General features: G+C 37.2%; 1 protein-coding gene across 1 annotated transcript in view; it reads left to right on the top strand.

Annotated features, from left to right (window-relative positions):
• Positions 1 to 11,867, top strand: part of Gfral (GDNF family receptor alpha like) — a 47,012-nt gene that overhangs the window by 7,690 nt on the left and 27,455 nt on the right. Inside the window, exons 4-5 of the mRNA XM_050127594.1 lie at positions 9,469 to 9,525; positions 10,302 to 10,632. Of these exons, the coding sequence (XP_049983551.1) occupies positions 9,469 to 9,525; positions 10,302 to 10,632 (388 nt within the window). The remainder of the gene's footprint in view (positions 1 to 9,468; positions 9,526 to 10,301; positions 10,633 to 11,867) is intronic.

The following is an 11,867-nucleotide window of genomic DNA, read 5'->3' as shown; positions in this document are numbered from 1 at the left end:
CCCCCCACTCCTCTCCCCCTCCCTCTCCAGTCTGAAGGGCAGTCAGGGTTCCCTGCCCTGTGGAAAGTCAAAAGTCCTCCCCACTCCATCCTGGTCTAGGAAGGTGAACATCCAAACTGGCTAGGCTCCCACAAAGCCAGAGCATGAAGTAGGATCAAAACCCAGTGCCATTGTCCTTGGCTTCTCAGCTGCCCTCATTGTCCGCTATATTCAGAGAGTCTGGTTTTATCCCATGCTTTTTCAGTCGCAGTCCAGCTGGCCTTGGTGGGCTCACAATAGATCAGCCCCACTGTCTCCGTGGGTGGGTGCACCCCTCGTGGTCCTGACTTCTTTGCTCATATTTGGAAAGTACTTTCTTTTCTATACTCTAGAACAGTAGAGAAAGAATTGACACTCTTGCTTTCTTCAATTACTGGTTTACATAGTACTGTAGCTTCACAATTCATTATGTTATACATAAAAAAGTAAATTTGCATGATTAATTGTTATAGAATTGGCCTAGATTTTATGTCATTAGTGAGCTTTGTAGCTTATCTTTCATTTTTCATAATTATATTATAGTTTGTTTTTTTTCATGTGACTCCTATGACTTTTATATCTGTAGATCTCTGTAATATGCTGCTCTTAATAGTTTCTGGTTGTTTTTTAATGTGTGTAGAAATTAAATTATACTGTTTTTTTGTTCATGTGTTGGTAGTTTGTTCTGTGTGTGTTTCTTATATTTTGTGGGGTTCATTTGACTTATAAGCTGGCATTCATTTTCAGTTTTGTTTTCTTTAACACAAAATAATGGTGAGCGCTCACCCATGTATGAATCAGCTGTAACACCCCCACATTGTTGTTAGCTCATCTATTCTTTGTATCTTCTTTTCTTTGACTCTTTTGGCCTTTGGGGGCCCACAACCCAGCTCCCAAATAAGTCACATTGAATCTCATTCTTTCTTATTAATGCCCAGTCTTAGCTTAGCTTATTTCTAGTCAGTTTTACTTAACTTAAATTATCCCACTACCTTTTGCCTCTGGACTTTTACCTTTCTCTATTTCTGTATATCCTTTCTTTTCCTTCTTAACCTGTGTCTGGCTGTGTAGCTGTCCCCTTCTTTTCTTGCTCCTCTATCTTCTCTTCCCAGATTTCTCATCCTATTTATTCTCTCTGCCTGCCAGCCCCACCTGTCCTTTCTCCTGCTTTGATATTGGCCATTAAACTCTTTATTAAGCCAATCAGGTGTTTTATATAAGCAAAGTAACACAGCTTCACAGAGTTAAACAAATGTAACAAAAAAGAATGTAACCCATATTTGCACCATTAAACAAATGTTCCATAGCATAAACAAACATAATACATCTTCAAATAATATTCTGCAACACTCCCAAATCAAGGCTCAGGGAACACTGAGGAACAGAGAGTAGATTGACTAAGTGCAGAGGTGGGGACAAGGTATGAATTGCTGCTCTCTGGACATGATATAGCCAATGCCCAAGTCAACCCACACCAGCCATGGTTGCCTGCACGAGGCCCACACAAAATAAGACCCTTTGAAATTCCAGCATGGGTGAAGAAGAAGTTCCCAAGGCCTGATCCTTAGCAGAGGAACTATTGGCATTTGATGGTTAATAAGAAAGGGCAATGACCTTAGTTTGGAGATACTGGTGCTAGTAGTTTGTCCATGTTCCCGTGGATATTTCCGTATCCATTTCCCAAATAGAATTAATTTGACTCAGTGGTCTTCTACTACTACTACTACTACTACTACTACTACTACTACTACTACTACTACTAGAAGAAGAAAAGAATGAGAAGAATAGTAATAAAGAATAAAGAAGAGGACATAGAGTTTGGAGTGAAACAATGAAACAATTTGGCAGGTCTTATGAAAAGTCAGAGAAACCTGTAGGGTGTGGATATGATCAAAATACATGGTAAACATGTATCATAATTTCAAAAAATAAATAATTATAATAATAAAACATAGTAATACAAAATAAGAAAAATTTACTTTGCACTCAGTTTTAGCTCATTTTATAAGGAGTCTTAGATAGCAACACTTTTTTTCATTGAATCAATTTGTTCTTTGACAACTCACATACTTCTTTTTCTAAGAGGGAAAAAGCAGGGCACAATCGCAATTATATCAAAGTAAAATCAAACTCCAACAGTGTAATTAATTGTCTTAGTGTCTAAGTGTCTGGGAATCATTCAGAATCTTCTGACTTCCAAACGGCTTGGGAAACTCCACATCTTTGGCTCTGCCCTAACCAGAACACACAACCTATCTTGTCGGCTTATTCCATACATACTGCTGTCTTTGGTGGACACCCCATAGTCCTAGCATCTCTAATATGCTGGAGCCCTCACTGCAACTCCATGAATAGTCTTCTGGCCTCTCTCTAGGTATTTTGACCCTAGTACTTGATGACAAACCTCAGTTTCTCTCCATGATTTCCTCAATCCTTGGATCTCCATTTCACTTAAGCTGAACCTTTACAAATGGCCTCCTGGCTTCTCTGAAAGGATTCCATCATAACCATAGGGTGACAAGCCTCAGCTTCTCTCCATGATTGTTTTGTGCCTCCACAACCAATATCATGTGTTAGCCTCTCACGCATTACCAAACTCAGCTGTCCTCATGAGATGTAGCTTTTGCTCCCCTGAACTACAGCATCTTCTCAGAAGAGTTCACCTGAATGTCCTTTCAAATTATTGTCTCCTCTGCTTCATCACTTTGTCAATGTATAGTTCATTTAAAAGTTGTTAATTGTCAGACACCGGAGCTGTCCTAGGTACCTTCCTTGTTGATCTTTAGTTTAATTCTGAAGTCAAGAAACCTATTTCAGACTATCTCAATTCTAATGAAATTCAAAATTTCCAGGTATCACTTTTACAGTGTGCTGTGTTATACGTGATAGCTATGCACCCACTCACAATGAACATGCGCATAGAGTATTTGACAACATAGCAGTGGAAACAATTGCGACTTCCAACATCTCATAGAACTGGTAGAAATTCGGTGACCTGGGATCTTTAGGGAGGAAAAAAAGAAACATGTGTTGTAACCAGAGGCAATAAAAGAAATTAATAACCATTTGAGGAACAGCAAATTCTTTGTTGTGCTGTATTGTAAGATGGAACAGTATCTCAAGATGATTCGAGAAAGAAACCAGATGCTATAAATCAGGGAAAGTTGGACTTACTTGCTTTTCTGACACGATTAGATTTAATGCTTTGCTGCTAGGAGCTGCTGCACATTTTAAACAGAGAAATGCAAAATTGACCTTTTTTTAAATGTCTCTTTGAGGAATTGGAAGAAAATGGAAAAAAAAGGTGAGAGATCACCCTTGTCCAAACTAATGAGAGGTGACATGCTTTCAAACCAGCACAGAAGTCCTAAGAATTATAAGATACACTTCAGTGAAAAATTATGAATTATAATCATGAGTACTTGGTGACCAGTTGGAAATGTGTGTGAAGGCATCTAAAAAATCAGGAAGAATAATAACATTTGTTAGTGAAATTTTACAATCTAATTAAAGAACCCAAAAGTTGACAAGTTGATGAGAAACATTGTGGCTACTGTAACGCCCTCCATCTCTACTCAATCCCCCTTCCTTCCCATCTCCCCACAAATTCTTTTCTACCATTCATATCATTTTTTTTCTTTTTTTCCTTTAGCAATAGGGAGAAAAACTACAAACTATTAAATTTCAAAAGCCAGAATAAAAAGAAGGCAGAGAGGGTAGTCAACCATTCTAGATGGGAGAAATTAGAAACAAAGGGTGTGGAAGTGACATTATCTTGGTAATTAGAGAGGCTCCCTTAGTTTTAGGTTGAAAGTAGACTGAGTTGCAATCATTTGAAATGTTTATTCAAACAGTGACTCTTTTTTTTTCCAAGACAGTAAACTCTTAACTACGGCCATCCTCATACCACTTTTATAAAATATGATCAGTTAACAAGTACAGACAGATTCAGAGAGGTTAAACTCATTTCACATTAAAAAAAAGTGTTTTTCACAGAATACAAATTTGTTTAAGACTGCAGTGTGAAATATGGACAATCCAGGCAACAGAATCCTTCTATCCAGTAACCTGGAGGTGGAAACCTGAATGATTCCTCATGTGTATTTCATTATGGACCATTTGAGGGCTGCAGGTACAAAGAGCACCTAAGAGACTGCCTACAACTCCGATGTCCATGATGCTCACTGTGGAGGTCATCTGAGGTACCATGGAGGAAGATAAACATTTTAAAGACAGACCCCAAAGCCTATGCTAAGGGTACCCAACTTTATAATGAAATTGGATTTCTCATCTTCTTTCTATGGAATGAAAGTGATATAAGTTACTGGCTCTATGAATAGACTCACAGGAAGGAAAATTGCTACTTGAGTATGGCAAAAATATTGTACTTTATTATGTGTAAAAGCAACATATAAATTGTAAATATGTATATATTTTTGTTTATCTTGTCTTATTTCATGTGTGTGGATAAATATGTGTGGAATTAAATTGTATGAGGAGCTAAGGAAATTAGGGGAAAATACCTAAAAGGAGAGAAATAAGAAAAACATCTGAGAAATCTTTCAACAAAGGCACATTTAAAGAAGGAAATGAAAAGTCTTAAAAATGTATGGAAGAAATAATGTACTAAATTTACATATTTAAATTAATTGAAATTTGGGTCAATTATCAAAATATAATGAAGACAAAAGCAAATGAAGACCAAGTATCTCCAAGAGAAACTCAGTACTCTTATGGATGTATGCAATTGAAAACTTGCTGTGTCAATCTTCCTAAATTTCAGATCATTTGAAGGAGATCTTTCAAAATAATTTTCCAATATTTTTGAAAGATATTGAAATATCTATAAAATGTTTCTATATTCTTAAAAATACATTCAAGAGTAATGACCACATAAAGAGTAAATTGACCTATTCTTAAACCATTCTTTTACTTTATTCATAGAGGTGGCACTGCCCTCGGATTTGGTGCCACAGTCAAATGTCACAGGAGGCCTCCAGAGGAAAGATGACCCATCCTTAAAGGTGGAAAGGAAGGGTGACTGTGTTGCAGCAGTGGCGGCCTGCCAGGAATCCCAGCACTGCACTCTGCTCCATGAGAGCTTTAAGAAAGCCTGTGGCAAAGGAACAGCACAATGCCACACCCTTAGTGGCCGACTGTTGTGTGTGGCCCTAAGACAGAGCCTGAGGGAGTCAGTTTTGTGGGGCTGTCAGTGCACATTCCCTTTCGAAGGAGACTGCATTCAGATTTGGAAAAGTTTATTTGAAGACATTTGCATACAGGATACTCAAATCGACCAAAATCCCACCTTCAGTCAAGACAATGAAGATGGACTCAAGGAGGACTTTGCTTCAGGTTGGTCTTCGGGAATAATTTAGGGACATTGAACTAAATCACAAAAAAAGAGCTAACTAAAGAATAATTAATTCCTGGTTCTATCTGTCATTTCTACCTTGAAAGTTTATCAAATTTCTCTTTGAAATTAAATGTTTGTAAATCTCCATACCATGATGATAAGCAAAGGGTATCAGAAAGAATGAAGCAATGTGATTTAATTTGCTGGCATGTTGTTGTAGTGATGAGATGAGCAGGCCTGTTTTTTGTCCTGCCCAGCTCCCGCGTGGCTAGCTTAGCCCTGGAAATAATAACATGGAAACTGTATTCATTTAAACACTGCCTGGCCCATTATTTCTAGCCTCTTATTGGCAAACTCTCACATCTTGATTAACCCATTTCTAATAATCTGTGTAGCACCATGAAGTGGTGGCTCATGGAGAAGATTCTAACCTGCATCTATCTCGGGCCAAAGCTTCTTGGCATCTGCCTGACTCTGCTTGTTATTTATTCATTTATTCACTGACCAAATGCTTAGGAAACATTTACAATGTGTTAGGTCTATGTAGTGAAAGAAGAAAATCTGTCTTTCATTGAAGAAAATCACTATATTTTAAAATTAAAGAAGGAGGCAGGTGCAGTGGCACACGCCTTAATTCCAGAACCCAGAAGGCAGAGGTAGGTGGATCTCTGAGTTTGAGGATATTCTGATCTACAGAGTGAGTTCCAGAAGAGGCAGAGCCACACAGTGAGATGCTGTGAGAGAGAGAGAGAGAGAGAGAGAGAGAGAGAGAGAGAGAGAGAGAGAGAGAGCACAATAGATAAAACATAGCAAGAAATAGTCCTTATTGTTTCTACCTCCCCATGGTAAGTTCTAAACCCCTGAGACAAAGGAGCAAATAAACAAAACCACTGCTCTCTAGAAAGGAGTTTTCATGACACTTTCCTGAGAGACAGGCTGTGAAACCCATTTCCATGCATAGGACTGAGATGAATACTTAGCCAAAAAGAAAAAAAAACATGAAAAGAACATTCAGGAAATGATAAAGAAGCTGAAATACAATGTGGTTGCTACAAGAACTTAGCTGCTTGCACACAACACTGGACTTGCAGAATTTTATCCTGTTAAGGCAAGGGACTGATCCTTTGTCCTCCTCTTGTGGATCTCTAGTGGATATGACTGATGTCCCAGGTAAGTCAGTAACCTGTCGGGTAAACACAATACCTGGAAAAGCACCAGTTAAAAATGAGCTCTCATTCAACTATACTCACATCTGTTATGAGACTTTAATGTTTGTGCAACGAAGGCATGTTGGATGATGGACCAAAATAAAAAATGTTAGATTCTGGATAGTGCTTATATTCGTGAATCACACCAGATACACGAACAGTAGTTGAAGTTGGTCCTAAAGTTTTTTGTTCGTTTGGTTACCTGATTTTTTTTTTTTGAGTAACTCAAAGATACCACTGTCATTCCTTTCATTAATATGGAAAGTTCCTGGAAGAAAAGGCTTTAGTGGGGGACAGAGAAAATATCCAGATCCAGATGTGTGCATTTTTGAGTTGCAATGTTTTCTAGATATCCAAATGATGGCCTCAAGTTCTAAGTATGAAATTTATGTTTGATTCCACATATGGCATAGGGATATGAAATTTGCACAGAGGGTGAAAACTGAGAGGAATGGATCATTCATTTATAAATTAAGAGCCTATTGGACTAGTCAAGATTAATACAAAAAGTTTATGGTGCCTTAGACCAGAATGATAGCATGGTGAGATGATGCCAAATTGTCAAGCTGTTGGTACAAATGGGTCAATGAGAGAAGAATACGGAAGTTGATATAATCAACAAAAACACTCTACCTGATTCCACACGGAAAGTAAAGAGTCATCCACAGCAAAGCAGGGAAGCAGGCTGGAGAAGAGCCAGGCTTCAGTACACCAAAATCCTCTGTTCCTTGGCTGATTCTTGCAACTGCCTTTGAGGACTTTGTTTACATTAAGTATTAGGAGAGATGCAGTCTTCTGTTTTACTTAATTTGATTTATCATCCATGATAGAGAAATACATCTATTAGTTTATTATAAGCATATTATATGAGATTATAATATTTAAATCAAATATTTGAAAGCCGTTAGCTCTAGACACTGTCATGTTAAGGAAGAGAAGAAAAATGGGAGCCATTCTGACACTAATTTAAGAAATACTTTGTAGTTCTTGATGTATTTGTATATGAATGTATAACTCAAGTGAGGTCTGATTGGTGCATAATTGTTTAGCCCCAGGACATACTGACTTTTAACTGTTATTCAATAATGAACCTACTGTTTAAAATATGCCCGCATAGATACATATACAAACATAACATACACACTTCTGAAATGACATAAGGTTGGCAGTTAATATGCAGGCATTTTATTGTACTGCTTATGGAAATAGCATACTATCAGAAATGAAGTCCACTTGTTTTATACTAAATGTAAATGTTTTGCTGTTTGGGTAATAACTACTCACACAATGAGTTGGTTGTTCTATGCAAGCTAATAACAAAGCCCCATAGACTAAATGATCTTGAGGGAAGAAGCTTTATTCATCACAGATTGGAAGCAGAAAGCCCAGATAGCCAAGGGTCGTCTCTTGATGAAGTCTCTGTTCTTCCTTGGCCTCTTGCTATGCCTTTAAGTGACCCTTTCTTGATGTGTGCTAAAGAATGGGTTATGGGAAGGGATGAAAGAAGTGCATGGTGCATCTTCTTTTAAGAACAGTAGCCTACCCAATCAGACCTGTTTCCCATTAGTATGACCTTATTTGTCCCTCACTGATTCCTTAAAACACTATACACACACACACACACACACACACACACACACACACACACTTGGTGTTAGAGCATTAATATTCGTGTTTGAAAGCAGAGCATAAGCATTCAGTCAATAACAAGAAAGTGGTTATAAATTGATGGGTAAAAGGTAGTTTCCTGAATACGTTTTAGTCTATATCATAGACTTGCCAGTTTGTCCAAGTAGTGGTGCTTACTGTATTAATATGTCCATGTTTTAGAAAATCTGTATGACTCACCAAAATCTGGTCTTTGTTCATTTGTTTGCTCTTTGGAGTTTTATTTAATATGGATTTGTCCCACAGAAATAGAAGTCAGCTCTTCCTCAGAAAGACAGGAGGTTGGATTTTAAAAGAAATGATGATTCCTTGACCTAATCAATAGAAAAATAAAATTATACAGTTCAGTTAGGGCAGTGCAGAGTCTATGGACGTTAGGGCTCCCAGCACTAAGAACTTGCCTATAGTTCTACAATAGTTTGCTTGCAGTAGGCTCACGTGCAAGGGGCACAAGCAGTTCAATAAGGACAAGTTCAGTCTTGCAAGAATTCTTGTATCAGAAAAAGTTGATGTCTTAGTAACAATTGTAAAATAAGTACATTAAATGTTTTTAAATGAAACTCTGATCACATTGCTTTCCTTAACACTCTTTCCACAGGCTTGTTGTTGCTTCTTGTGTTTTACGTTGGCTTTAGCTGTGTTGATTTATCAGGAAGCCCTGAGGTATCAGTCACAGGGACTGCATGTCGCTCTTGTCAACATGCCACCGGGTGCCCAGTCAAAACCCAGCTAATGCTTGGAGAATAAACGATTCTGTCGATAAAATGTTCTAACTCTACCTGCATGAGTCCCAAGAATTCTTAGAGACTAAGATAATCCGAGGTGGAAATGATTGTAAAATTCCATTTCTACCTGATTTATGATACTGGTTTTATGGAAATTTCTTTTCCTTTACTTTCTTTTTCTTTCTCTCCATCTCTCCTTTTTTTAGAGAATACTCCTTCTGTTCTTTTGTCTTCAGATCTCTTTTTTTTTTTTTGCTTCACTGTACGTGGTCTAGTGATTAACGTTACTTTATATTTTCAAGTAACTGAATCCAAAATCAAGACATTTTCAATTTCCTGCATGATTTTTCTTTATCTATCTCTCATTAATTTCAAATATTAAAAGTTAAACAAGTGTTATACACATCTATACATATTTGGTTGGCTATGCATGCATAGCTTATAGGAAATTTTGAAAAATATTCAATAGTAAATTGGTTTATTTCATTTCCAGATAACACGAAAACGGATAATAAATACAAATGGGATCTAACTACTCCTTTGTACCATGGTAATGTGTATAAACTATCTTTTTATCTACATTATAAACCAGATGATATGGTTTAAATGTTATTATCAGAATTTTTAACGATATACAGATATAAAATTATTTGTATAGTTTAAAGGTTGTATAAAACATGCTGCGAAATCATGATATTCTTTCCAATGAGTATTATGAAAACAATGGCTTTGCCCTTCTGTCCTCTATTTATGGATGTTTTGAGAAATATTCTTCTATTAAAACAAAAGTTTGGGTCAATTTTATGTATATTTTGATCATACAAGCCAACTAACTGTTTTGTATATGTCTGTAGTTATGGCAGAGGCAGCAGTTTTATACATATNNNACTAGAATGTGAGCATCTTCATAGGCAGAACTATGTAGAACCTTTGTTTAGAATTTCCTACGCATCCCCAATTAACTGTGACCAAACAATGACTCTGACTCCTGACTGTGAGCTTACAATAAGTTACATAGTTCAAAATCTATTTCTGAAGACTTGTTACTTGTTTTTGAGAAAGTTAGAGATTTTTTTTCCATTAAAGCTCCACTTTGGTCCTATCCATTCCCCACCAATCTGGGCCACAATAAGCATATAGTCTTTATGAAAGAAGATTGAAACAGTGCACCCTCAAGCCTCAGTAAATTTATACATTTAAAGAACTCATAGCACCCTGATCCACCTTTGCCCTCAGCTTATAGAATTCTTATAGTTTTGTTTACAGGTTCTAAATGTACAACCTTATGCTTATTTTTCTATGACCTAGGCATTTTATTGCTTTCAGGATTCAAACAGATGCAGTCTTGTTTGGAAGTGACAGAGGCATGCGTCGGGGATGTGGTTTGTAATGCACAGTTGGCCCTTTACCTTAAAGCATGCTCAGCGAATGGAAATCTGTGCGATGTGAAACACTGCCAAGCAGCCATACGGTTCTTCTATCAAAATATGCCTTTTAACACTGCCCAGATGTTGGCTTTTTGTGACTGCGCTCAATTTGATATACCCTGTCAGCAGTCCAAAGAAACCCTTCACAGCAAGCCATGTGCTCTGAACATCGTCCCACCCCCCACTTGCCTCAGTGTAATTCACACTTGCCGAAATGATGAATTATGCAGGTGAGTAAAAACACACATACCTTGCTTTCTTATTTCGGCACCTTATTTATTATAGTCCAATCCTAACATTTGATCTCCTTCCATTGCTGGAGTTCCCACCATTGTCCAAAACGGTGTAAATAAAGCCAGACAATTCTCATTGTGAATCTGTGGTGCATGTGTGGTATCCTGTTTGAAATTCAAATGTAAAATGCAGAGTAGGATTTTACAATAAAGAAACCCACTGTGTTGAATTGTGATGGCCTGTATCTTTTTAAAGGCCATAGTGTGTGTGTGTGTGTGTGTGTGTGTACATGCAGACAACAATTTTTGTGAGTTGGTTATCTTCTTCCACCAAGTGGGTTCTACAATTTTAGCTCTGTTTATCAAGCTTTTTGAAATTGTCGTCCATCCCTCATCTATCTCACTGGTCCATAGTCAGCTTTTAATTAGTCCTTTTTTCTTAATGATTTGATTACAGAATCTCTGTTGTTGTTTGTTTTGTTTTGTTTTTTTTTTTTTTTTTGTATGTTTTAGATAAGGTCTTTCTATGTATACAAGATCAGCCTTTAGTTGACAGTCTTTCTGCCCTCAAACCCCTAGATACTGGGTTACCAGGCTACCAACACACCTGGCCTGTTGTGTTGGAAAAGGCTGTTAATTTTGACAAGATGACTCTCCAAAATTCAGAATAAATGTTTCTCAAGCTCATGCGGTCTGTTATGAAGGAAAGTAAAGCTAGTTGTTTGTTTGTTCATTCAAAACACACATGAATTGGGCATCTCTCTGGGCATCAGTTAGAAGTGTCTGTCCAGCTGTTTGCTTCAGTCAAAGGCAGTTAATTAGAAAACAGGTAACATATAGAGTTATGAGTGATTTCAGATTAAAAGGGTTCTGAGGGAAAAATGTGATACAGTTTAGTGATGTCAATTGAGTTCGTTTTCTCTGCCAGATCAAGAATTAAAAGACAGGGAAAAATAACAGGTAGCAGCAGAGAAATCGCAAGCACTGTAGACAGAATCTGCATTCGGGAAAATGTTTACTGGGGGTGAAGGAGCAAACACATACAGCAGACACACAGAAAAGACCCTCCACTAAGCAAATGAGAAGCTCGGGAAACCAAAAAGCTTCCAATGTCTTCTCGGAAGCTTTTTTTTTTTTTTTTTAAGTCTCTGAAGAGTTTTCCTTTCTTTTTTTTATGTTTTTCTTTTTTTCATTTATTTATTTATTTATTTATTTATTTATTTATTTATTAA

This window comes from Alexandromys fortis, unplaced genomic scaffold (assembly GCF_014885135.2).
Source record: "Alexandromys fortis isolate MF-2015 unplaced genomic scaffold, M_Fortis_MF-2015_v1.1 scaffold_22, whole genome shotgun sequence".
NCBI classification, from domain to species: Eukaryota; Metazoa; Chordata; class Mammalia; order Rodentia; family Cricetidae; genus Alexandromys; species Alexandromys fortis.
Note: the sequence above shows the minus strand (reverse complement) of the source record. Positions and strands in the feature narration are given on the sequence as shown.